Source organism: Lotus japonicus, chromosome 1 (assembly GCF_012489685.1).
Source record: "Lotus japonicus ecotype B-129 chromosome 1, LjGifu_v1.2".
NCBI classification, from domain to species: domain Eukaryota; kingdom Viridiplantae; phylum Streptophyta; class Magnoliopsida; order Fabales; family Fabaceae; genus Lotus; species Lotus japonicus.
The window spans coordinates 11462292-11490138 of NC_080041.1; the positions used below are offsets into that span (position 1 = coordinate 11462292).

The following is a 27847-nucleotide window of genomic DNA, read 5'->3' on the forward strand; positions in this document are numbered from 1 at the left end:
GGCGACGTATTGTGTGCAGATTTGGGGTTCCCATGGCTTTGGTTATGGACAATGGGACTCAATTCACAAGTAATATCACCAGAGAATTTTGTGCAGATATGGGAATTGAAATGAGGTTTGCTTCAGTAGAACATCCACAGACAAATGGACAGGCCGAATCAGCCAACAAGGTTATTTTAAAAGGCTTAAAGAATAAGTTGGATGAGGCGAAAGGTCTTTGGGCGGAGGAGCTACCAGGCGTCCTATGGGCATATAACACAACTGAGCAGACAAGCACGAAGGAAACTCCATATCGTTTGACTTATGGAACTGATGCAATGCTCCCTGTTGAAATTGAGAATCAAAGTTGGCGAGCAACTCGGTTTAATGAGGAAAACAATGGGGAAAACTTGATAGCAAGTTTAATCATGCTGCCTGAGGAACAACGGGAGGCACAACTAAGGAATGAGGTGGGGAAAGTCAAAGTTGCCAGAAAATTTGCAACAAAAGTAGTTCCAAGAACTATGAGAGTGGGGGACTTAGTGCTTCGAAAGAACACTATACCCGATAAGCACAACAAACTTTCGCCCAATTGGGGTGGGCCTTACAGGATAATTGGCGATGTTGGAGGAGGATCCTATAAATTGGAACAACTCAATGGTCAAAAGATTCCCCGAACATGGAACGCCTCTCATTTGAAGCAGTATTTCAGCTAAGGACAACAACAAAAATGAATGAAGTCGCACTCTTTTTCCCTTTCTTTTGGAAAGGTTTTTAATGAGGCGGCATATGTAAAGAATGAAGGGGCAATTGCTCCCAATTATGAAAAATGAAAAAATCATTTTAAGATATTGTTATTTTTTGATTTATATGGCGAATTTATGCGGCGCAAGTCGTATCAGGGTATCAAAATACCGCGAATAAACCTTTCGGAATAAGAAAGTGTCGCCACCAAATATTAAAAGCCTTGGCAATTCTAGTGGCCACTAGAAACCAAGCCACGTCGAAAAATCGACTAAGGTATAACAACCGATAAACGACAACGGTTTAGTAAATAAACAACGCCGAGATAACAACAGTGGAGTTAAACGATAACAACAGTTGAATTGAAAAGAACTTCATTAAGATAACAAAAAGGGCGTGGCCCTAACATCTCTTAATACAACAAGAAAGAAAAAGGGCAAAGCCCAAAAATAAAGACACTTAAACAAAATAAAAACAAGAAATAAATTTAAGCCAGGTTCTCATTGTTGGCATTGTGGTCTTGGCTGGCGACAGTTTGAGGGTCCTCCTTCCCTTGATCCTCATTCTTGTCCTGGTCATTCCCATCCTCGCCATTTCCTTCCTCAGACTCACTTTCAGAATTAAATTGAGGAAGAAGGCCAAGGTCAACATCATCATCACCAATCACTTGACCATCCTTGATTTCCTTCAGATACCCGATACGGGAAAGATCAAAGCCCGGTTCAACAACATTGATTTGCTCTTTGGCCGCCAGAAAGCCTTGAGCAAATTGGAGGGATGCGCGCCCTAAAATGGAAGCATTCGGGCGTTCATACTTCTTTTCCAGCTTTTGACACTTAGCCTGAACGGCAGTGTGTTTGACATTGATGGCTTCTTTCAGAGACTTAGTCTTCTGAAGGAGCAGGTTAGAAGACGCCAAGTCATCAGATAACTTAGCGCATTTCTCCGCAGCAGACTTCAAATGTTTGTTGGCTGTCTCAGCATCGACTTTCGCTCGCTCATATGCAGCCTTATAATCAGTCGCTTTCTTTTCAAGGCGATTCTTGGCCGCCTGCAAATCTTTTACACAGTGGGCCATGCCCGCCATGGTGTTGGCGGCAGAAAGCGCATGGTAAATGGCCAGGGAAGCGATGTTGGGGGGACCTTGACCGAAAATATCTTTGTGAATCCGGTTGTCAAAACTTCAAGTCATGAAGTCCAACCCGTTGAAGTGAGGATCGGACAAGTTTAGCAAAGGGGGAGGAGCCTCGCCACCAATGGCTGAGCTAGTGCCAGCATGGCTAAATGGAGTTGGCGGGCGGTTAATCATCATGCCTGAATCTTGTTGGGGTGGCGGGACGTTGTCATTTCCTTTCTTTTTCTCCATCGGTCTATTCTTGGAGCCCGAACCAGTTGGATTGAGAGTTGTCTAGTGAAGAGGTTTACCACCAGCAGTTTTTTCAGCAGCGCCTGAAGTTTTTTGGCGCTTAGGATCCCTGTGGTGGTCAGCATCTGAAGCGCCTTCAAGCTTCTTCTTTTGCTCGGCTTCCGCCGCTCTTTTTCTCGCCGCTTCAGCAGATTGGGCGAGGTATGCTTTCATATTCAGCGGGCTGGCATCGGTTTTTCCCTTACCCATCGTGGCTGCACAGGAAAGCATCAGTTAGACATCACATATGAAAAACAAAAAACCAAGTTATAGATGAAGATTATAAACTTACTAAAGAATTGATTTAAGGTGTCGGATTTCGACGCCTCAATCAAATCATGACCAGAGATTGCTGGCAATGAGCGGAGATAGTCGGCAACCCCTCGCTCGGAATCGTCCAAGGCGTCATACGAAACGGAGATTTTTCGACGAGGATCTCTCGTCCAATAAAAGGGGAAGAGAGGATTATTATCGGAATCTCTGAACAAGTTTTTTATTTCAGGCGATTCAACAACCTTAAAATATTTTTTCTGCCACACTTTGTAATGGCTCTTGAGGGCGGTGAATCAGCTCATTTTCTTGCGAGCTAAAAGAGGGACCCACTTTACAGACGTAGGTTTCTTGGTAACAGACTTATAGAAGAGAAAGAACAAGGGGTAGGTGGGCGTGAAGCTCAAATGCTCACAAAGAATTTCGAAGCAACGGATAAAGCCCCAGGCGTTGGGCTGGAGTTGACAAGGCGCCACGTTCAGAAAGGATAGAACGTGGCATATGAAAGGTGAGAAATGAAGTTTTATATTCAAGTCAGTGAAAAAATAACCATAAACGAAAAAAAAATAGGGCGATTCATCTGACGATTCTTTGCGTAAAAGAACACAGTCATCATCGCCGCATGGAAGGACATTCAATTGCAGATCTTCGTTACTAGAGGTGGCGGGATTTATCTTCGTAAACCCTTGGGCAGTTATCCGAAGCGAGTTGATGCTCCCAATACTGCTCCAGATGGAACGCCACAGGCATTTATCTTCAACTAACTGCACGTTTTGACGCCATTCGGGCGAGGATAAATCCCCATTTGAAGAAAGGACAGAATCGACCGAACCGGCGGGGCCGGAATCATCGTGAGTAGAGGGCGAGGATTGAATTTCAATAACAGCGGGGGCAGTGGGGGCAGAAATTTCCCCCTCTGTGGAGGGTGAAGAAAGCTCCAGGGAAGAAATGCTAATATTGTTCAAAGACATGCTGGGTAATTTCATAAAAGATTAAAAAAAAAAAAGATGAACAGTTTCCAGAAAGAGAACACAAAACGAGAGGAGAAAGATGTAAAGAACTCACCGGAGGAAGAGATGGAGGATTGGGAAAGGAGAACGTCGGCTATGGGAGATCAACGCGCAATGACGACGGCCGGAGTAAACGGAGGTTCGCCGGAGTTCAAAGAGGAAAAAGCAAGAATTCCGGAGAAGTCTCAGGGAAAGAGTTTCGGAAAAGTGAAAAGTGAAAAGTAAAAAGGGACTTTTATGGACGAAAAGGGAGGAGAGAGAATGAGTGGGAAAGATAGTGAAGAGTCGTGGGATTTGGAGAGAGAATGAGTGGGAGAGATAGTGAAGAGTCGTGGGATTTGAAATTTGAAAAGGTATGAAGTGAAAATGTGTAACTCCTCGAGACGCACATTCAGGGCAAATGATGACGAAATCCCGGAAAACTAGGATTTCGTGTGTCAGTTGAAAAGACGTGATTGACGGTTGTGACAATGGTGACGCATCAACAAAAATAAAGATGGCGGGGTAATGAGTAACATGAAGGTGGCGACATATCCATGAACAGGAATGTGGCGACATATCTTGATTGTAAAGAACGGCGATATAATTACAAGAAACACAAAATAAATGATAAGGGCAGACGACGAAGTAGCATATTAAGATATTTCGACTCAACCTACCTGAGCCTCATGTCTTGGGGGCATGTGGACTGGGCGGGACATAAGGATTCCTTATGCCCGCCCAAATCAGGCAATCAGATGAACGAATGCAGCCAGGGCGGAATTTGCCAAACAACAAGGAATCCCGCCCCTTCCTTTAGATGGGCCACAAGCCAGCTGGAAGATTCCATTAGATTTGTCTTATATGCATAGAGGCTTGGGCCCCGGTTGTCAGGCCCAAGTACAGGAAAGGTCCACATCATGATCACTCCCTCTATAAAAGGAGAGGTCAACACCTTGTAAAAAGGACCTTTTGAACATTTAATGAGAATATTCCTTTTATGATATTTTTGTCATTTTAGTGCTCTGCTAGGGTTTACTTTCTGTCATTCTCTTACGTAAGCTTTCCCTAGTACAGAACACACCCCATTTTATATAGAGGCAAATTTAGTGACGAAAAATATTCTTCATTAATAATTAGTTATTATTTAAATTGTTAATCAATAATTTCAAAAAATATTTTCAATATAATCCAATAAATAAAAAAATGAAAACATCACAGTCCTCTCATTCTCTCAATCGCATTCTTCATCTGTAAATTCACAATGTAAATTCTGCAATAGCACACCTGACCGGTTGACAAACCATATCTCGAACATAGTGAAACATGCTTGTATTTTCATTTTTGGTAATAATTCATTTTTAATCAATATATCTCTTTATACCTCAAATTTTCAAAATTGGATTGTAGACCCAAAAAGCAACACAAATGGGTGAAGAAAATAGAGAAACAAAATTAAGAAACATGAAGTTGAATCGGAGGTTATTAGAACCCAACGATGCGGTGGAGCACCGTTTTTAACAAAATCCAACAACATCTTAAACCAACAGAGCTTTGGCTCACAACTTAAATGGGTAAAGTTCACAAGAAGTAGTTGAACAAGCGGCTTTGGGGATGTGCGATTCACGTTCTGGGGTTCAGGTTGCAACAAAACTTTGAGGCATGGTGGTGCCATGGGGTTTCACATTCTGGGACGGTGGCCGCCGTGTTAAAGGGAGCAAAGGCTTGTGGTGACCGTTTGTGGCGAGAAATATGATTTGGAGATAGATGAGACGTGGACTTAACACACATAGTGGATGATTTTTTTTAAATTTAATTCAGTAAAGTTATTTTCATAAATTAATGTATGATAGTGTATATGCATTAAATTTATTTAAATTTTAACTAATTTGTAATTATTTTTTATTAGTGACGAATTTGTTTTCGTCACTAAAGTTTGCCTTTATAAAAAATGGGGTGGAGTGTAGATTTTAAAAAAGAATGGGGTGGAGTGTCATTCTTACAAACCTTGAGAGGGGTGAGTGTATTTTACTCTAAATGTTATAATGTCTTATATTTTTGCTTCTAAACCCGAACTAAACCAAGCCGATCTCAATTGGATTGGTTCGGATCGGATGATCGGATTTGAATTAAATAGATATTATTTAAAAATTTGCATGAAAATTATTCTATAGAGGGGAAGATTTATAAAAAAATATAGAAAAATTTAACATTTTAAAAGAACAAAACATTCGATAATGACATAATCGATATAATATGAATAAAGTCAACATCCCTAATACAAATATAAGTAGATAATGTAATGGGTTGGAGTGCTTGGCCGATGAATGTAAAAACAATTATTTTTAATTCATTGGGTTGGTTTGAATTGATCGATTTTTTATCCCCAAATTTGATACCCAAACTGATGATGATTAGATGTAGAAGAAAAAATCTGAACCAAACTGACAATTCAATTCAACACACGATAATATGTTTGGTTTGGATCGGTTTGATTGGATTCGTTGATCGGATCGTATCCCTTAGACCATTTACAATGGATAGATGAATTGGGTGTTGAAAATTGTTGAATTTTGTTGATAGGTTGTAGTGGTTGTTGAAGTCTGTTGAGAGTGATGAGAGAGAGGAAAAATGTTGAACATTTCCAACAAAGTTGGACAGCCTGCGGTGTGCCACGTGGCGCGAGGCCAGTGGTCACCGCTGGCGCGTGCACGACACGCGCAGACAAGGCGCGTGACGCGCCTTGTCTACAGCAAAGAGAAACCTTTATTTTTCTTTGCCACGTGTCAGCTTCTGATTCGTGGCTCCGGATTTTTTTTACCCTGATCTTTTGAACTCAATTATTTCATCAAAAAAAAAATTTTCTGAAAAAAAAAATTATACCAAAATTCATGATTTTTTTCTCTATAAATAGAGACTTGGTTCGTTTGATTTGAACACAGAAAAAAAACCAAGTTTTTCACCCTCTTATTATCTCTCTAACCATCTTATTTATCTATCTATTAGCATTTGTTTTGAAATGGATCCCAACAATCACCATTTCAACACCCAGAATTCTTCAACTATGAAGATCCAAATCAAATTTCTTACCAACGTCCTCAAAATCTCACCAATTATCAAGTCCCACATCAATTCTTCAACCAACGTCCTCAAAATCCAAACTATTATCAAGTCCCACATCAAATCTCCAACCAACGTCTTCGAAATCCAAACTATTATCCAGATCCAAATCAATATTCGTACCAACCTCCTCAAAACATACAAAATTTTAACCAGTCATCAATTGTTCCAAACTCTCATCCATCTTATGGCTCTGTGAGATATTCATCTCAAACACCCCAGTCTAGTGGGTATATGCCAGTGGTTCCTGAAAATTTTCCGAGTGTTGATGTACCGGAATTTCCGGAATTTTCAACACAAGTCAATCTTGGTGGCGGGTCAGCTGATAATGAAGTCAATGAAATCACTCCTAAGAGCAAAAAAGCCCATTCACCCGCATGGAACACTGCGCAAAATCTAGTGCTAATTAGTGGGTGGATTAATTGTGGAACGAGCAGTGTTGTCGGAAGAAACCAAAAAGGAGAAACATTTTGGAGAGATATTGCTGAGTATTGTAATGAGCATTGCTCATTCGATCCTCCGCGCGATTGGGTTGCCTGCCGAAACCGTTGGAATTATATGAACACAAGACTGGGTAAATGGATTGGCGCTTATGATAGCGTTAAGCGTGAGCAACGAAGCGGTTGGTCGGAGGATGATGTTATCGCAAGAGCGCAGGAATTATTCGCAAGTGGGAAGATTGATCAAACTATTGCGAGACTAACGAATTGATTAAAGAGAAGACTAATGCGATGAAAGAGAGGACTAATGCTAAGAAAATTAGTATGTATCTAAAGCTAACTTCGGAAGAGCATCTCAATGACCGTAAGAAAGAGCTGTTAGAGCAGTTGTCCAAAGAGCTATTTGGAAATTAATTTCAAGCGAGTCTTTGTCTGTATTCGGTCAAACTTGTCAGTGGTGTGAAGTCTGTAGTGTTTGCTTTAATGTTTGCTTTAATAATTTTCAAGTGGTGACAAGTATGTAGTGTTTGCTTTAATGTTTGCTTTAATAATTTTCAAGTGGTGACAAGTATGTAATGTTTGCTTTAATGTATGGGTAACTGTGTTTGAATATGTACCACTCATTTCGAATCTTGTCCTTTTCTGATAATTAACTCTGGTTGATAACTTATTTCAAATCCGCCAGTGGTGTCAAGTCTTTAGTGTTTGCTTTAATAATTTGCCATCGGTGTCAAGTCAGTAGTGTTTGCCTTTAATAATTTTAGGGTAACTGTGTTTGAATATGTACCACTCAATTCGAATCTTGTCCTTTTCTGATAATTAACTCTGGTTGATAACTTATTTCAAATCCGCCAGTGGTGTCAAGTCTTTAGTGTTTGCTTTAATAATTTGTCATCGGTGTTAAGTCAGTAGTGTTTGCCTTTAATAATTTTAGGGTAACTGTGTTTGAATATGTACCACTCAATTCGAATCTTTTCCTTTTCCGATATTTAACCCTAGTTGATAAATTATTTCAAATCCGGCACTCAACCACCATTCAATGTACTTATATATATGGACTCATAGATCCATTGATGTACCAATATCCCAAATCTCTTCCAATCTACTTCAAAATTCACAAAAAATGGATCCATCTGATTGTCCTTTTGATCTTGCAGCATACATTCAAAATAGAAGAAGCTTATGTACTCAACCGATTTAGAGAGCGTCGAAGAAAAATTCGAGAAGATACTGCACCTCGTAGTAGAAAATATCTCGATAGAGATCATGCAGCTGCAAACCAGAGGCTAATTAACGACTACTTTGCCAATGAGCCTACATATGATGATGCAATGTTTCGTCGTCGGTACCAGATGCAAAAACATATTTTCCTTCGAATCGTTGATGACCTTTCAAGTAGTGATAACTACTTCACCCAACGCGTTGATGCAGCCAATAAACAAGGTATATCACCCTTAGCAAAATGTACCACAGCAATGCGAATGTTAGCATATGGTGTGGCAGCAGATGCGGTCGATGAGTACATCAAAATTGGAGGTACTACAGTATTGGAGTGTTTATGTAGATTCTGTAAAGGAATCATACGATTGTATGAGCAACAGTACCTGAGAGCACCAACCCAAGAAGACCTGCAAAGAATACTACATGCTAGTGACATGCGGGGGTTCCCAGGCATGATCGGGAGTATTGACTGCATGCACTAGGAGTGGAAAAATTGTCTTAAAGCATGGGAATGTCAATTTACTAGAGGGGATAAGAGAATCACAACAGTTATTCTTGAAGCAGTTGCATCTCATGATCTATGGATCTGGCATGCCTTTTTTGGATGTCCTGAAACGTTGAACGACATAAACGTTCAAGATCGGTCACCAATGTTCGATGACGTGGAACAGGGAAAGGCTCCAGCTGTGAATTTCTTTGTGAATCAACGTCCCTATAATATGGCATACTATCTAGCCGATGATATCTATCCTTCTTATCCAACTTTCGTCAAAACGATTAGACTTCCTCAAAGTGAACCCGATAAGTTATTTGCAAAAGTTCAGGAGGGATGTCGGAAGGACATCGAACGTGCATTTGGAGTTCTTCAAGCTCGTTTTAAAATCATCCGTGAACCAACTCGCTTGCGGGACATAGATGATTTGAGTATCATTATGAGGTCATGCATCATATTACATAATATGATTGTTAAGGATGAACGAGATTCATATGCTCAACGTTGGACCGATTTTGAGCAATCTAGGGAAGGTGGATCTAGTACACAGCAACCATACTCGACCGAGGTGTTACCCGCTTTTGCAAATCATGTGCGTGCTAGATCCGAGTTGCGTGATTCAAATGTTCATCACGAACTGCAAGCAGATCTAGTGAAGCACATCTGGGCAAAGTTTGGAATATCTCAGGATTGAAGATGATTTGTATCGTACTAATTACGTTATTTGTGTGTTGTGTGCTTAGTTTGTTGTCTTGCATTTTAAGTTATTGTGTGCTTAGTTTGTTGTCTTGCATTTTATTTCAAGAAAATAAATTAAATTCTTGTATGCTTAGTTTGTTGTCTTGCATTTTAAGTTAGGAAAAAAAATTATAGTCTATATTTAAAAAAAAAATTAAGTGTTTATTGTTTTAATTTAATTTAATTCAACATTGTAATTTTATGTAATCATAAAAACAAAAATATAAAATTAAATAAAAATGTGAAATAAAAAAGTGGTGGGGTAGGGTGAGTGGTGAGTGGTGAGATAGGGTGTTGAGAGTTAAGTAAAACTATTGGAGTGGGTAATTGTTGAGAGAGTGTTGAATTGGAGAGAGAAGATGATGTGGAGTGTTAGGAAGAGAAAAAGTGGGGTAGGAAAAGGGTAAACAAAACATTTTTTGTTGAACCATTGGGGGCGTTTGTTTCACGGATTGGAAAAGGATTCCCGGGAATGTTTGGGCCGAAATCTACGTTCCAGTGTTTGGTAGCAGATTTGAAAAAAATATTCTCGGGTATCTTTCATTCCTGGGTAAGTCATATGCCCATCCAGAAGCATTTCTCATTCCCATGATGGAGAGGTGGGTAAGTTGAATCCTGAATAGAAGGGAATGAGGTTTTTGGTGTAAAACCTCTGAATTGCTACTACCCACTACCCACTACCAACTACCCACTACCCATGTCTTTTACCGCGAAGGGTATTTTAAGAATTTTACTATCTATTCCCAGGAATATACATTTTGAACCAAACATATATTATAATTATACACAGGAATATTAAAAAAAGATTCCCAGAAACTGATTTTGTGAACCAAATGAACTTTTTAAAGATGTCTGGGAATAACATTTTCATCATAACATTCCCGGGAACAAGATTCCCGGGTATCATTTTTCAATCCGTGAAACAAACACCTCCAATATATGTTCGTACACCCAACTCACTAATTTGGGGCTAGCCCACCGGGCCACATAGTTTCACAGCAAGGCCCAAACAGTGACAATCTTTCAATCTAGGTCTCTGTTTCCTGCTTCTTGTAACTGGTTCAGTAGGGGAAGAAGAAGAAGAAGAGAGAGAGAGAGGGTTCAGCAAGGAGCAACAATGGCGGGGAAGGTGTCGAAGGCAGCATACGATGCGAAGATGTGGAAGCTTCTACGAGAGTACAGCCAGGTGCTGGTGGTTTCAGCGGACAACGTTGGGTCGAACCAGCTTCAGGGGATACGGAGGGCGCTGCACGGTGACTCAGTGGTGGTGATGGGGAAGAACACGTTGATGAAGCGCTCTATCATTGACGATGCAGAGAAAACTGGCAACAAGGCCTTCCTCAACCTCGTTCCTCTCCTTGTGGTAACTCTTGATCATCACAATCCCAATTTCTTGCATTGTAAAATGATTTTCATTGGAAGATGAAGAAGAAGAAGCAATGTGTTTATCTGGATTTTGAAGTTTGTTACTTGAATTAGGGGAACGTGGCGTTGATTTTCACCAAAGGTGACTTGAGGGAGGTTAGCGAACAGATTGCAAAGTACAAGGTGAAGTAACATGTTCTGTTTCTCTTGATGTTTTGAACATTCAGTGTTGCTTTTAGCTAACCATGAGGTTGTTGAGTGTGTAAAGGGACGTTAGTTCTGATAGTTTGATCCATTTTTGGCTATGTTTCCATAATATCTACATATGTGTGTGTGTTTGGATATCAGTTGAGTCCTAATCGATTAGAAGAGTTCCGTTTTCACTCAAAGTGAGTGACTCAGTGCTAGCGTCGGTTTACACTGGTATTGTTGGGTATCCAGACCAAATTATACTTCGGAAATGATGGTTTAGTTTGTTCATAAGTTAGAGTCCTTGACTTCAATGCTCGATGAGATGAGTACAGTAGTTAATAGCAAACTGAGATTAGAAGAGTTTGCTTTGATTCTTTGTAATCATAAACTTTTACTAATGTTCAATGTTGTGCTCAAAATCTAAATTTGGGCATGTCATTGTTTGCTTTACATCATGTAAATGTGTTTTATCAAGTTACTTGATGTAAATGTCCAAGATTTTCCTATCTTGGGTAGAGAAAAAGGTTGGTTTAGTGCGTGGAAATTGTATTCTCTTCGGTGTGATCGGGCCTATTGCATATTTATTTAACTTACCTTAGGAATGAGTAAATATTGGTCAAGTTCACAATGGAAGACTTGTTTCCTTATCAAGGACCTATGAGCCTCATATGTATTCACTATTTCTGCAGGTCGTTGATCCTATTCTCATGTGCCCTAAGTACATGACATACGACTCATACCGCACTTGTTCCTATTTGCAATCAGGACAATTACCCTTAGGCCTCACGTGTTGTAACCAGCAATCTACACAGACTTCAGAGCCTTTTCTGGTCAGCTCAAAATTCTTGCCACACCAGCATTGTCATTTGATGAGATCAAGACAGTTTTTGATGACCAGTATATGGGCACCTTTTCTCCTTTTGGCTGGTAACTTGTGATGTGTAAGAAGTATTTTGATTTTTATTTATAGTTTTGTTAAGAGAATGATTGTCACAGTACTGATCCTTTCCTTGAGCACTGTGGCCTTTCAAACTCTTTGTATTTTGAATTCACCCTTTTCAGGAGTGATGGCAAATAAATATGATTTTGATTAGGATTGAGTTCTGATGTAAGGTTTTTTTAATGTGCTCGGGAATTCTATCCTTTATTTGGATAAGGATATGACAATACATGTATTATCTGATTTGTTAATGAATTATCCCATGTTTATTGCTTTTGATTGGCATGATCGCACACATTTAGCATTTATGATCTCTAGTGTGCATATTTTTCTTAGCTGCTTCCAGTTTTCTGTATTATACAACTATAAGTTGTAATTTTTGCACTAGGGTTAACCAAATGTGACTTCATGGGTTTCCAAATACTTTGGATCTAGATCCTCTTCAGCCACACCCCTCTCCATTCACTTTTCAGCCATAATCTCAACCATTTGATTTATCTAATTGTCCACATCCTTCATCTCCTTCTCTTAATCAATCCCCTGCCCCAACCACCACTGTCCAGCACAAGACCACCGCAACGTATCCCTCACAACGACGAATAGCATGGCACTGGCTGAACAACGTTATTTTTGGGGTAGGGATTTGTTTAAACTTATAATGTTTGGTTCAACTTTTTCAGGGGAAGGGAAGGGATTGGGTCAAAAGCTCTCATAACTCATATTTATCTCTCCATTTTAACTCATATATATCGCTCCTAAAAAATGGAACGATTTGAAGGGAAAATATTTCAAATGACAAAAATATTCTTTCTTGTGTTTTAGGACTCGATTGCATTTTAAAAGTAAATGTAATTTAAATACCTCCCCTTCTCTCATGAACAATATAAGAAATGGCTTATCTTTCTTCTCCTCGTGTTCTTTTATCACAACGACGAATAGCATGGCACTGCCTGAACACCGTTATTTTTGGGGTAGGGATTTGTATAAACTTATAATGTTTGGTTAAAATTTTAGAGGGGAAGGGAAGGGATTGGATCAAAAGCTCTCATAACTCATATTTATCTCTCCATTTTAACTCGTATTTATCTCCTAAAAAAATGGAACGATTTGAAGGGAAAATATTTCGAATGACAAAAATATTCTTTCTCGTGTTTTAGGACTCGATTGCATTTAAAAGTAAATGTAATTTAAATACCTCCTCTTCTCTCATGAATAAAATAAGAAATGACTTATCTTTCTTCTCCTCTTGTTCTCTTATCACAACGACGAATAGCATGACACTGGCTGAACAACGTTATTTTTGGGGCAGGGATTTGTTTAAACTTATAATGTTTGGTTCAAATTTTAGTGGGGAAGGGAAGAGATTGGATCAAAAGCTCTCATAACTCATATTTATCTCTCCATTTTAACTCATATTTATCTCTCTTAAAAAATGGAACGATTTGAAGGGAAAATAAAAAATATTATTTAACTCGATTGCATTTTAAAAGTAAAGGTAATTTAAATACCTCCTCTTCTCTCATGAACAAAATAAGAAATGGGTTATCTTTCATCTCCTCTTGTTCTCTTAATGGAACATGGTAAGAATAAAAGGTTTATCACTAGTTGAAGATGTGTTTATTGAAGGGGAGTGGAGTTTTTTTTCCCCAAAACTTATCTTGTTTGGTTCCATTTTCATGAAGGGCTAGACGGGAGGGGTATGTAGGGCAAAACCCCTTTTAACTCGATTTTGAATGGAAAATAGTTCATTAGGCAAAAATGCAATTTATCATGTTTTGAAACGCAAGATTATATATTAGAAGTAAGAACAATAAAAGTAAAATTGTTTCAAAATCTCTCCCCTCTCAAACCAAACAAAATACCTCTCCTCTTGACCATTTTTAAAGTTAAATATGTTTTTAGTCCCTGTAAAAAATAAATGAATTGGATTTAGTCCTTCAAAATATTTTGTAGCTTTTAATCCCCAATATTAATGAAATGAGTGAAATAAGTCCATTGATTCATTTTGTGCCAGTTAAAACCACCAGGAAACAAAAATAAATAATTTGTGGCAGTTAAGTACCGTTGCAAGTACACAAAGACCCTACAAAATATACGACACAGACTAACTTTACCTATTTTAATAACGTTGGAACTGAAAACTATGAAATTTTTTACATTGACTAAATTCAATACACCCATATTTTGCAGGGACTAAAAGCATATTTACTCTACCTTTTAAAATATGTTTTCATCCCCTCTTCTCAATTATATCTCCCTCTATTGAACCAAATACACCCCCCACAACGCCAGGGGAGGGAGCCAATGACACGAAATGTGCTTTTGAAAGTGGTAGCTTCCATGGCTCTCGCAGTAGATTGAGGTTGTATTAGTGATCTTAGGTACTCTAGGTTTAGAATTAACAAGGTAACCCAAGAAATTGGCGCAAATTGTGCCACACCCGAGAATTTAGATGACCTTGAAGAGACATAGGTTGCTCTGACCTTCGCTTATATAAAGGAACATCAAACAAACTAAGACCACTGCCCTCCACCACCACCGTCGCCGCCTTTTTTGTCGCCATCTTCACCCTCTTCCACCACTGCCACTACCACATGTACCATTAATAAAACCACCGCCTCCACCACCACCACTGCCACCACCACAACTGTCACCACCAACGTCGTCGTCACTAGCACTACCATCATTGTCGCTGCTATGATCGTCTTCTTTATCATCACCTTCACCCTCCATCACCACCACCAACTCTACCATTAATAAGACCATTGCCCTTCACCACCACCACTGCCATTGCAATTGTTAGCGCCTCCACTACCACCACCTCTATTTTAATAAGACCACCGCCCTTCACCACCACTGCCACTACCAATGTCATCGTCACCACCATAGCCGCCACCACCCTTGCCACTAGGTAACCCTCGCCACCTCTGTCGTCGCCATTAGACAATACCAAAGCCCACCACCTCTACTATCTAACCCATCTACCATTGTATAGCGTGACCATTCATTGTCGTGAATTACAAACTGACAAATAACCTTTAAATAAAAAGTAGTTGTTGGGCTATAAAAGATAAAAATTGCAAACAGACAATTAGCCTCTACCTTTTTCTCAAAGCATTTATTTTAAAATTCAACTTTAAAGTATTGAAGACGAAAAAAAGTTGGGCCAAACAGTACCTTATAGTAAGTATAATATTAGAATATTAGATTAGATTTGTTTTTTTTTTTGGAAGGAAGATTTTTCTTTTTGTTGAAAGATTTTGAAAGGAAGTTTAGGGCCTGTTTGGTTTGAGAAAATATTTTCTATTTTCATTTTCTATTTTCATTTTCTGAAAACACTTTTCATTTTTAAATTTTAAACATTTAAAAAACATGTTTGGTTTGATTTCTTATTTTCTGTTTTCAGAAAATGAAAATGTTGGAAATATGTTTGGTTTAACCATTTTCAATTGAACTATATAATTTATATTTTATATTAAATTTATGAACAAACTTTAGATTATGAAAAATTTATGAATAAAATTTATAATGAAAACTATTGATATTAATGATTGATATACTTATAATATATTTTTTAAAAAATATTATTTAAAAATATACTGATTGAATTTAAATATGAAGAACATTTTTTAGTACAACGAAAAGATAAATGACACTCTTTAAAGATTAATCCTTGTATCTCTCTCACCCAACTCATATGTCTCATAACTCATATCACTTTAGCTATCATTCCATGACAAATATGAAGAACATGTATAAATATTTGCTCCCAATTTACATATAATATATATATATATGTGTGTGTGGAATTTCAATAAGAAAAAGGAATTGAACTTATCAACATATGGAAAAAAAATTGAACTTAAAGTTAAGTATGCAGAGCATGGCATTTGTGTGGTGTACAAGATAGGGGCACGGATAAACATTGCATAAAGTTCCATTGACGTGTGCAAATAGAAGAAAGCTTCATTCTCGTTTGAAAAGCTTCGTGATGTTGCAGAAGAAAAAGAAAATCCATTGACGTCTTAAAAATGGAACGCAGTAAGAGGAGACTCATTCCATTGAAGTCTGAAGATTAAAGAAATAAATCTGGAAAGATATTGATCCACATCAAAATAGAATGACACTCGAAGGAAGAAATTAGCACCACTGCACAGATTAAAGCATTCACCGATTGCAAATACCCAGAGAAAGTGAGGACGGTGAACTTTGGCGGTTGGCAAATGAGACACACAATGCATTGAAACCAGGAAAGAGTATCGGGTCAGGCAAATGAGTCACACATCGAGTGAAATAAAAAAGAAGAAGAATGTATTAAAAATTACAAACATGCCACCGCGTTTTAACTGTTTCATTTTCATTTTCAACGAAAACACGGAAACGATTTTTTTTTATTTTCAATTTTGGGCTTATTTTTGAAAACGTTTCCGGAGAAAATATTCTCAAAAATTTAAACAAACGTGTTTTTAGCCCTATTTTCTATTTTCAGTGAAAATGAAAATAGAAAACAGGCAAACCAAACAGGCCCTTAGATTTACTTGAACCAAATAAATAACAAAATTCACCATTAATCAGTTGCTATTGTATTTTGCACTAAGACAGAGACACAGGGTAGCGTTCGCGATTTTGTTTGTTCGTTGCGGCAGCGACGTTTCTAAGTGAGGGAGAGGGAGTGCCCTAACTCTCAACCTTCGCATCTTCCCAAATCCGTTTCATTCTCGTTAGGGTTTTGTTCCGATTTTGAGACTGCGTTGCAAATTCTACTCTTCAATCAACCAATCTCGTTTCATCGGTATGCAATTCACATTCTCTGTTATCAATTCATGATTTTCATTGATGCGCCTTATTTTTTGTTTTTCCTTACAAATTATTTGCTGTGTTAATTACTTTGGATATTTGGATATGCATCTGCGTGCATGCTGAATGATTTTGCTTCTAGGATTCAAGAATTTACTTTCTAGGGTTCACGAATTTTCATTCTAGGGTTACGGTTGCTAACAGTTTTATGTGAATTTGTAGGTGGAAGGGGAAACAATGGAGGAGGTAAAGCATAAATCGAGGAAAGAAGATTATGAGGTGAAAGAAAGCGAGACGAAGAGGAGTCACCGTGATCGTGATCGAGAGCGTGTTAGAAAGGAGAGAAGCGAGGGGAGGCATAGGGATAGGGAGAAGAGGGATCGTGAGTCGCGGAGACATGAGAGGGAGAAGAGTACTGACTCTGAAGATAGAGACAGGGAGAAGAAGCGCAAAGATAAAGATAAATCGAAAGATAAAGAGAGAGAAAAGGGTCGAGATAAGAAAAGGGACAGAGATAGGGAAGACAAGGAGAGGGAAAGGGCGGAACGAGCAAGGGAGAAAGAAAGAGAGAGGGAGAGAAAGGAGGAGAAGGAGAGGATTAGAGAGAAAGAAAGGGAACGGGAGCGGGAAAAGGAAAAGGAAAGGAGGGATCATGAAAGAGAGAAGGAAAAGGAAAGAGAAAGAGAAAGAGGGAGGAGAGTACGTGACAGGGAGAAGCATAGGGATGATGATAGTGAACACAGTGATAGTGAACCCAGGGAGAGAGATAGGAAGCGGCATAGGAAGGAGGATGACGGTTACAAGGGGAGAGAGAGGGAAAGGAGCAGTGGCAAGTCAAACAGGAAAACTGAGGAACTTGAAGCAAGTCCAAGGAAAAAGAGTGATGGAGATGACTCAGATACCAAAGAAAAGGAGATAAAACCTACCCGTGAAGAGGAGATGGAGGATGAACAAAGGAGGTTGGATGATGAAATGGAAAAGCGGAGGAGGAGAGTTCAAGAGTGGCAAGAGCTAAGAAGGAAGAAAGAAGAAGCAGAAAGAGAAAAGGGTGGTGAAGCAAGTGCTATTGAGCTCGAGTCTGGAAAGACCTGGACACTTGAAGGGGAATCGGATGATGAAGATGGAACAGGTACTGGGAAGCTAAATACAGATATGGATGTAGATGAAGATGACAAATCTGCTGATAAGGAACCTGGGGACTCGATGGTTGTAGATGTTGATAATGGAGCAGTTGCATCTGATTTACAGAATGGGGCTGCTGATGCTTCTCCTGATGAGGAAATAGATCCATTGGACGCTTTCATGAATTCAATGGTTCTTCCTGAAGTTGAAAAGCTGAACAATGCTGTTACTTCGTCATTTGTTGATAAAGCTGCAGACTTAAACCCGAAGGATAAAGGGGATGAGCGAAGTAGTAGTGCACATCCAAGGAAAGGTTCAAATAAATCTATTGGCAGAATAATTCCCGGTGAAGAGTCTGACACTGAATATGCAGATCCTGAAACTGAGGGGGATGATGTAGATGAAGATGATGATGAGTTCATGAAAAGAGTGAAGAAGACAAAAGTTGAGAAGCTTTCTATTGTTGACCACTCAAAGATTGACTATATACCATTCAGAAAGAATTTTTATATTGAAGTGAGAGAGATCTCGAAGATGACTCCTGAAGAAGTTTCAGTATACAGGAAGCAGTTGGAGTTGAAGATACATGGGAAGGATGTGCCTAAGCCTGTAAAATCATGGAACCAGACTGGGCTGACTAGCAAAATTTTGGAGACAATAAAAAAACATAACTTCGAAAAGCCTATGTCTATTCAAGCTCAGGCGCTGCCTACAATTATGAGTGGTCGAGATTGCATAGGTATTGCTAAAACTGGGTCAGGTAAAACACTTGCTTTTGTTCTGCCAATGTTGAGGCATATCAAGGATCAGCCGCCAGTTGTTGCAGGGGATGGACCTATTGGGCTTATCATGGCTCCTACAAGGGAACTTGTTCAACAGATTCACAGTGATATAAAGAAGTTTACTAAGGTACTGGGTATCAGGTGCGTGCCTGTCTATGGTGGTTCAGGTGTTGCTCAACAAATCAGTGAGTTGAAACGTGGTACTGAGATAGTGGTTTGTACTCCAGGTAGGATGATTGATATACTATGCACCAGTAGTGGGAAAATAACTAACCTGCGGAGAGTCACTTATTTGGTTATGGATGAGGCTGATCGAATGTTTGACATGGGCTTTGAACCTCAAATCACACGAATTGTTCAGAATATTCGGCCAGATCGTCAAACAGTTCTCTTCTCTGCTACTTTCCCCCGCCAGGTTGAAATTCTGGCACGCAAGGTTTTGAATAAACCTGTAGAAATACAAGTTGGCGGGAGAAGTGTTGTGAACAAAGACATATCACAGCTAGTTGAGGTGAGGCCAGAAAATGAGAGGTTCTTTAGACTCTTAGAAATACTGGGCGAATGGTATGAGAAAGGAAAGATCTTGATATTTGTCCATTCACAGGAGAAATGTGATTCTTTGTTCAAGGATCTGCTCAGGCACGGTTACCCATGTCTTTCTCTTCACGGGGCTAAGGATCAGACAGACCGTGAATCCACAATTTCTGATTTTAAAAGCAATGTCTGCAATTTGTTGGTTGCAACAAGTATTGCTGCCCGGGGATTAGATGTCAAGGAGCTCGAATTGGTGATCAATTATGATGTTTCAAACCACTATGAAGATTATGTACATCGTGTTGGGCGCACTGGCCGAGCTGGCCGTAAGGGTTGTGCCATTACATTTATTTCTGAGGAAGAGGCAAAATATGCACCAGATCTGGTGAAAGCCTTGGAGCTATCTGAGCAGACTGTTCCCGATGATCTGAAAGCTCTTGCTGATAGCTTTATGGCGAAAGTCAATCAAGGACTGGAGCAAGCGCATGGGACTGGTTATGGAGGAAGTGGCTTTAAGTTTAATGAAGAGGAAGATGAGGTGAGGAAAGCAGCAAAGAAAGCGCAAGCCAAAGAATATGGGTTTGAAGAAGACAAGTCAGATTCTGAAGATGAAGATGATGGTATTAGGAAGGCAGGTGATGTCTCACAGCATCCTGCTCTTGCTCAGTTTCTTGCTGCCTCAAAAGTGAATACTTCTGTGATGCACACTCCCATCTCAGCTGCCCAGCTCATTCCAAATGGTGGACTACCTGTTCCTTTGCCAATTCTCCCGACTTCAACAGTCTTGCCTGGGACAGGGCTACCCCTTGCTACAACTGATGGGGCAGCTCGAGCAGCATTAGCTGCTATAAACCTGCAGCACAACTTGGCAAAAATACAATCTGAAGCATTGCCAGAGCATTACGAGGCTGAGTTGGAAATAAATGATTTCCCCCAGAATGCTCGCTGGAAAGTCACACACAAGGAAACCTTAGGCCCCATTTCTGAATGGACTGGAGCTGCCATTACCACCAGGGGGCAGTTTGTCAACCCTGGCAAAATCCCAGGACCTGGGGAACGCAAGCTCTACTTGTTCATTGAGGGTCCTAGTGAGCAATCAGTTAAGAGAGCCAAAACAGAATTGAAGCGTGTTTTGGAAGACATCACAAACCAGGCTTTGCAACTTCCTGGTGGATCTCAACCAGGCAAATACTCTGTCGTATAAGGGGTAAGATCCTGATCTAATTTAGCATTGTATTGTTTATTTTACTATAGTGGCTGTTACATGCTCATGTTACATACTTTCTAAGGGAAATGTGACTGTTCTGCTTAGTAGTTTTTGTCTCGTTATCAATTTCGTTCCTCATTGATATACAGCTGTAGAACATCCTTTGCTGGATGGTCTGACTGATTTGATTTAATTTTTTTCCTTTATCCTTTTTGGGTGCATTTCTTTTAGGTTCTGAAATCTAATGAGCATGACTTAGTTTATAATCAGATCTCATAGCTAGTAAATGGCTGATATTTGTTTAGCTGTATTTGTTTAGTTAATTTATTTTTAAGAAGTCCTGCAACCTAAGAGTAAATCTACTTTTGGTAGTCAACGTGAAGGCAAAATGGGAATCTGTTAAACACTCTTGTCTCGCGCCCCGATCCGGGACAAACTGCTCATATAGTCTGCCTTTACCCATTCATGGTCATACAGGTATGATGATTATTGTGGAAACTGCTGCCCATCTTTTTTTGGCCCTGTGTGTTTGCATGTATGAAACTTCTTTTGATATCTTTTTGAATACCAACCAATACTACGATGTCATGCTATTGTTTAAATTTTATTTGCACAAAATTTCTATCCTTTTGATGGTTATCTTCCTTTGTTCATCATTCACTTTGGTGTAGGTGGGTCTAATGAGCCTACGCTTGCATGTTCAATATTGCTCTATCCACTGCGCTTGCTTCATGGCTCTCTAATGTGCTGATCATGGTGTGGCATTTTTACGTCTACTTCCTGTTTGATTTGAAGCAAACATTCTCGAACTACTGGTTTTGCCTGGTTTTGTGATTTTTGATGCTATTGTGGATTTGTTTATCTGATGTCACGTCTATCTCTCAGGTTTCGGTTTGGCGTTCTCTTGTCATGTAGAGAAACAAGATATGATGGGGAGATCGCATGATTCGGATATTGATGGCCTTGCCTAACTGCTATGGTTTGGATTTCTGCACATGCTTAAGTTTACCATATCATAACTATGCTTAATAGCCAGTTTAGGGCTCATAGTGCTATTAGGTTATTGCGCTCTGCCCTAGTTTCGTTGAACTTTTATGTTATAAACTTTGATTTGGTTTTCTTGAAGTTTTTTCAGGTATTATTGATAGAAAATTTATTAAATATGCTGGACAGTCCTCAATATAAAGCAGAGAAGTGATTAGTTAATTTGTTTGTATCGATAGTTCTCTGTCATGATTTTAGTAACGTCCATTTTTGCATTTGCACGTCTTTTTAGAATGTGAGACGCTTACAGGTAAAAATGCTAAATGTCACAAGGAAGCTCGTAGAAACATACACTCGATCTCATATATGCACTAGGATCATAGTAATTTTGCATGCCAGGAAAAATATAGAGATAATGTCTCATTATTGTCGCGTGAATTAGAGTACCCTAAATTTTATGGATTACGTTTGAGGGCCTATAGAAAAGAAGAAAAAAAACTCATGCATGTGCTCACTTATCGTTGTATGGTATGTTATAGTTTTAAGTGCTCGTATCGTATGTATTTGTTTTTCAAAATTTTAACTTTTTATCGAAATTTGAATAAGAAAATTTTGTTGTTTATATCAATTATATTGAATTTTACTTATAGATGACTTGATACTGATTTTATTTCTTTAACTTTTTATTTAATATTTTTTGTTCAGTAACATTCCTTAGCAATTTGATTCTGGTGAAATTATATTTATATAATCACTTTGAAATACATTTAGTTGTTTATTATTACGTTCTTGACATTCTTTTAATTTTAGAAAAATATATCTAGTATTGATAATTTAAGGGAGGCGCAAATCGATCAAAGGCCATGCCATGGTGTTCTTTACAAGTCTAGACCAATAATCACAACAAACCGCTTTTGAAAGAGAGTGGTGGCAGTACAAAGTAGGTCATGTGCCCATTTGAGTGGGCGTTTCATTTCCAAACGCGCGTTAGCACCGCTTGGATCTGAACGCTTCTAATTGTAGCTTCTTCCAAAACGCATGTCCCCATCACTCCACGCCGCTAAGGCAAACGGGCCCTATGGGGGCAAAACAAAGGTACATTGACACGGACAAGCTATAGACATGGAAAAGAGTGTTAAGGGTTGTGGATACTTACCTCATTCGTGTTTGTCACTTTGAAAAAGCTTGAATTTTACCCATCCCTGGCAACATGGAAGGTGTCCCTGTTAGGATGTTTGAAGGCTAAGAGGACTGATCTGGTTTGAACATTGTATGGATATATGATGGAGTTTGGGATTGTGGGCAAAATTTATGTTCAAGTGTAACGGAGGGGGTGGGGTTAGAGTGAGTGTGGTGGTGGGTGGAAGGAGGAGAAAGAGACGTGATGCTTATGAGGTTTTGGTAAGGTGGGAATGTCTACAAATGATTCAAAATATTTAGAGAACTAAAACATACGTGAAAAGTTTACATGACCACTCATCAACCGACTAAACTCACCACATTGACGGGTGACTAGATAAAATTGATGATACGTAAGCACGAATTAAACAATTGAATCTATTGCAATAATTTTTTTTTCAAAAATTGATTACAAGTAATTTTGTATAGGGGCCGACTTAATTCCTATTTAAAAATCGAGGAACAAAATCATATTTAAACACATGTAAATATCTAAGACTTTAGGTTCACATTAAGAATCAATTTAAGGAAAATGAACTCTTCACACCTTTCAACCTAATGAGATGGTAGATAAAATAGAGTGGAAACATATCATATTGTTGTAACTTTTTTTTATCATCATATTAAAGTTTAAACTATGTTTGTAAAAAGGGGAAAACTTAGGTGCAGTTGTATACCTGCTGTTGGTGCTGTTTGCTAATAGGAATAAAACACGTGGATTATAATTAAACCTCACCAAAATCTAATTATATTAAGTTTCACACTGTTACCCTCCGTTATCTCTTAAAAAGGGTTTCTTTCTCCCCCTTTTCACTCTGCCTCCCACCACAACAAACACCTTCTGGCTTCTGTACACCGCTCCCCACGTTTTTCTTCAACGCTTAATCTTCTCTGTTCTTCACGCTGTGGGAATCAAAAGAAACGTTCTGTCTTCTGCAATCACAAAGTTCTCTTTGCTTCACAGAGTTAACATTTAACAACAATGAATACAGGGGCTGTAGCTACAGAAAAAGGGGATGAACCTGTTATTCCTAATTCCAATGGTATGTATTCTTTTCTAATACAATTCTGGGGGTTTTCTTTTAATTGGAATTATTTTCTTGCACCAATTCCAATTACAAAGTATTCATATTTCAGGAGGTTTTTTTCTTTTAGTCTTTGCAAAGCACAGATAGCATGAGCATTCATTCACTTTTATGAAAATCAAATACTATTACTCCATGAAAATCAAATAGTATTATATGGAAATGTATGAATTCAATCTTGTAATCTTGTTCTGAAAGTTTGCAACCAATACTTGGACGTATATGAATATGAAGTGTGTCTATTTGGGATTACAAGGCCACACAAAGTTACTTTCAATCCTAAAGATCAAAGTGTTGACTGTAGTTGCCAACTTTTCCAGTTTATTGGTATCCTTTGCAGCCATGCTCTTCGAATACTCAATCATTTGAATATAATTGTTATTCCTGCAAAGTATATCCTCAAGAGGTGGACTAAGGATGCACGAAGCGGGTGTGTTATATACAACAAGGGACAAGTTGTCAAAGAAGATCCAAAATTGATCGTCTCAAATCGCAAAAAGGATTTGTGTCGTGTTGCAGTAGAAATATCAAGTAAAGCTGCTGAGTGTGAGGATGCTTCAGCCTTCTTTGCAAGAAAAATGGTGGAAGTTGGCATTGGAGTTGATGATATCTTAAGTAAAAGATCTTCCACACCAAATGCAGAATTAGATGATTTGAATGGGCAAACTAATGAAGTAGATGAACTGTATGAAGCAAATGGTATAAAAAAGAAGGATAATGCATCTCGGGTAAAAGGTAGGCCAAAGAGTTGCTTGGAGAAGAAAAAACGAAGAAAAAGCACTTTTAAGTTAAGTCCATTGCTAAAAAAATACTCTTCCAGCATACCAGATCCATCTGTTCAGGTATAACTAGACAATTGCTAGTCTTTTAAATTTTGTCCAAGTTAAAAATATATGCTGCATTTTATGAGTTAAATTTGCTTTTGACTATTGTGTATGCAGAATGTGCCATTTTTACATGAAGGTCTAGATCCTACATCACTTGATATTAATATGATACAAGTTAGATTAATATGACACAAGTTTTCTAACCTGTGTCATATTAATATCAAGTGATGTAGGATCTAGACAGGTTAAGGTGGCCTTTTATTGTTATGCAAACCACTCCCACCTCAGTCTCCCCGCTTATGTTATGCAAACCACTCCCATTCCTAAGGGGATTTGTGAGGAAATTGAAAGACTTTGACGGAATTTCATCTGGGGCTCCACTGCGGACAAGAGAAGATGTCATTTAATCAACTGGGAAACTGTTTGCATGCCCAAGAACCAAGGGGGCCTTGGCTTCCGAAACCTCTATACTCTTAACCAAGCTTATATGACAAAGCTTGCTTGGGGTGTTTTTTCCATAGATGATTCCTTATGGGCCCAAGTCTTTAGAGCAAAATACAAACTTAATTGCTCCTTGAGAACTCCTCCAAAGCCCAAGAGTCCTGACTCCCCGACTTGGAAGGGTATTTGCAAAGTGTGGCCCATCCTTGAGGAGGGCACTAAATGGGTTATTGGGAATGGAATGAAAGTTCGCTTTTGGAAAGACTCTTGGATCCCCAACTCAGGACCACTTTCTGATTTCATCCCTGATGGCCTTTCTACTGATTGGGAGGCCAATCTGCCTGTTGCTGGTTTTGTGGTAAATGGAGATTGGAACTGGGTTCTTCTTAGTCCCTTACTTCCCGAGGCAATCTGCAATAAAATTAAAGCTGTCAACCCTCCCTTGTTGGCTAGAGGAGAGGACAATCCTTATTGGGGTCTTAGCCAAGATGGCCTTTTTTCTATTAGCTCTGTAACCTCCATTCTCTTTCCATCCTTCAGATTGGAACCTGATGCTCTTTTTGAATCAGTATGGAATTTTCGTGGTCCCCCTAGAGCCCAGGCTTTGCTTTGGAAAATTGCCCACAACAAGCTTCTCACCAACGAAGAGCGTGTTAAAAGGCAAATGACAAATGAGGGACTTTGCCCAAGATGCAATGAGCAAGAGGAATCCATTATGCATGCCATTAGGGACTGTGAGTGCATCAAAGAGGATTGGAATGTCTTCGTGGAGGAGGCAAACTGGAGCTGTTTCTTTAGTCAAGGCTTATCGAGTTGGATGCTCACCAACCTCAGCAAGAATTACATCCATAATCGAGATATTAGCTGGCCCCTTTTATTTGGTGTCATTGTCTGGCTTCTGTGGAAAGATAGGTGCAATCTGGTCTTTAACAACCGCTCCAATATCCCAGATTCTTTTGTTCTCATGGCTATTAGTGCTGCCTCTCAAGTAGCCAATTCTCTAGTCCAATTGGACAAACCTCTCAAGCCTCCAAAGGCTGAACACTTAATTCGTTGGTGGCCCCCTAAAGGTGATTCTTGGAAGCTTAACACTGACGACTCTGTCTTCCAATCTGATTCTAGAGCTGCTTGTGGTGGGCTAATTCGCGACCACTCTGGTAAACCGCTTGCAGGTTTCTTCTCCTCTCTTGGCATAAGCTCCTCTGTTAGAGGTGAACTCTGGGGTATCCTCAAAGGTCTCCGGTTAACTTCTTCTTACCGATTGAATGAGGTAGTGGTTGAAATGGATTCAAAAACTGCTCATGATCTCATCACTGTCCGTTGCTCCCACTCTCACCCTTGCATAGACCTGGTTAAGGACATCCAATACTTAGCTTCCTTGAATTGGACTGTCTCCTTTCATCATATTTACCGAGAAGCAAATCGTTGCGCGGATCATCTGGCGCGACTGGGCCACTCCCCCCCTGGAGAGGACTTCGACTCTACCCATGTTCCTAGCTCTCTATATCCCCTTTTAAGGGATGATGTAATTGGGGTAGCTATACCTAGACTTCTTATGTAATCTTGTTTCTTTGGGTTTTCGCCCCCTTTATTATCAAAAAAAAAAAGTTTTCTATGTTTTCCCTATCGATGCATGCTGTTTATGGTTAAAACTAATTCCTCTTTTGTTTGTGCTATAGATTGACAATCCTTTTTTTTCCTATGTAGGAATTCAATTCAGGTCTAGGTCCTACATCACTTGATATTAATATGACACAGGTTCGATTAACATGACACAAGTTTTCTATATTTTCCCGATAGATGCATGCTGTTTTTGCTTAAAACTAATTACTGTTTTGTTTGTGCTTTAGATTGACACTTTTTTTTTTCCTATATATGAATTCAATTCACAGGATACCTTCATTCCCAGTCAAAGAGAAAATGAACGTGGTCCTTCACTTCTTCTATTACCGCGATGGGAAGACATTTGAGTGCATGTTAAAAACATTTGAGTGCTTGGTTCTGTTTTGTTTAAGTTTTAGAGATTCAGTCATTTGTTTCTGGTGTAGCACTGACATGAATGGCTTTCTAATATATTTCTACCATTGGTTTCTCAGATTTCAAGATTTGTTGCTATAACAAAGTAATTTAGTGTTAATCTGTTTTAGTAACAACAAAGTTTTCATTGAATTTGGAATACAGCTTAACTAAGGGGAAAATGCTCTCACTACCCCTCACGTTCACAAACATTGTTGTGTACTACTATGAACTGATTTTTAAGAGGAAGATATTGGAATGCTATTGCTAATTCAGTCCTGTACATGAAGGATTATACTTAGCTTTTTACTAGACATGCTATTGGAATACTCATGTTAACTCTAACAAAGCATTTTGCTTAGCTTTGTCTCATGTAATTGGAAGTTAACAAATAAAGGCTTACAATGAACCACTTTGTTGGATATAAATCAATTTCCATTCTCATTCATCATAGAAAATAAAAATCATTTCATTACATGCTAATGATATAGCCATATCACTTGCCATTTGGTGAAGACATGCCCAACGACCAGCGTGTTTGCGTAATCGGTGTACAAAAGCCAGAAGGTGTTTGTTGTGGTGGGAGGCAGAGTGAAAAAGGGAGAAAGAAACCCTTTTTAAGAGATAACGGAGGGTAATAGTGTGAAATTTAATATAATTAGATTTTGGTGAGGTTTAATTATAATCCACGTGTTTTATTCCTATTAGCAAACAGCACCAACAGCAAGTATACAACTGCACCTAAGTTTTCCCCTTGTAAAAAAAAGATACTATAAAGCTAGGTTACGTATTTTAGATATATTAATATAAAATATTCATACGGAGTATAAATATATATTATTGATTACTTATTCTCCAAGTAGTTTTTTTTATGGTGAGATATTAGGGCTTCATTGGGCTTGGATCATAGAACAATCCAACAAAGCCCACTAGGTCAAGCTTCCCACAAAACCCTAGTTTCTCCAGTGCAGTTATAT

At 38.9% G+C, this 27847-nt stretch overlaps 3 protein-coding genes across 8 annotated transcripts; all 3 read left to right on the forward strand.

Moving 5' to 3' along the window:
• Positions 1-32: 32 nt before the first annotated feature.
• LOC130724836 (uncharacterized) lies at positions 33-812 on the forward strand. Its single transcript, XM_057576135.1, has 2 exons — positions 33-488; positions 750-812. The coding sequence occupies exons 1-2, from the start codon at positions 33-35 to the stop codon at positions 810-812; spliced, it is 519 nt and encodes a 172-aa protein (XP_057432118.1).
• Positions 813-10371: 9559 nt separating this feature from the next.
• Positions 10372-12172, forward strand: LOC130733607 (60S acidic ribosomal protein P0-like). Its single transcript, XM_057585835.1, has 3 exons — positions 10372-10762; positions 10879-10947; positions 11646-12172. Exons 1-3 carry the CDS (start codon positions 10517-10519, stop codon positions 11892-11894), a joined length of 564 nt encoding a protein of 187 aa, XP_057441818.1. The 5' UTR covers positions 10372-10516; the 3' UTR covers positions 11895-12172.
• A 4283-nt stretch (positions 12173-16455) lies between these two features.
• LOC130733606 (DEAD-box ATP-dependent RNA helicase 42) lies at positions 16456-21554 on the forward strand. Of its 6 annotated transcripts, XR_009017505.1 has the most exons (5): positions 16456-16688; positions 16916-20338; positions 20711-20815; positions 21010-21094; positions 21224-21554. XR_009017505.1 is itself a non-coding variant. In XM_057585833.1 (3 exons), exon 2 carries the CDS (start codon positions 16931-16933, stop codon positions 20333-20335), a length of 3405 nt encoding a protein of 1134 aa, XP_057441816.1. In that variant the 5' UTR covers positions 16456-16688; positions 16916-16930; the 3' UTR covers positions 20336-20338; positions 21010-21554. The 6 variants fall into 6 exon arrangements, 2 of the variants coding, with proteins under 2 accessions (XP_057441816.1, XP_057441817.1); XR_009017506.1 differs by having other exon boundaries at positions 21010-21554; XR_009017508.1 differs by lacking the exon at positions 21010-21094.
• Positions 21555-27847: the final 6293 nt, after the last annotated feature.

Bases quoted from the DNA above. Each gene is read 5' to 3' on its own strand.
- LOC130724836 (XM_057576135.1), top strand. From the start codon at position 33: ATGGCTTTGGTTATGGACAATGGGACTCAATTCACAAGTAATATCACC. The intron at 489-749 runs GTAGTTCCAAGA...TCTTTTGGAAAG, and splicing joins CCAGAAAATTTGCAACAAAA to GTTTTTAATGAGGCGGCATA.
- LOC130733607 (XM_057585835.1), top strand. From the start codon at position 10,517: ATGGCGGGGAAGGTGTCGAAGGCAGCATACGATGCGAAGATGTGGAAG. The intron at 10,763-10,878 runs GTAACTCTTGAT...TACTTGAATTAG, and splicing joins ACCTCGTTCCTCTCCTTGTG to GGGAACGTGGCGTTGATTTT. The intron at 10,948-11,645 runs GTGAAGTAACAT...CTATTTCTGCAG, and splicing joins AACAGATTGCAAAGTACAAG to GTCGTTGATCCTATTCTCAT.
- LOC130733606 (XM_057585833.1), top strand. From the start codon at position 16,931: ATGGAGGAGGTAAAGCATAAATCGAGGAAAGAAGATTATGAGGTGAAA.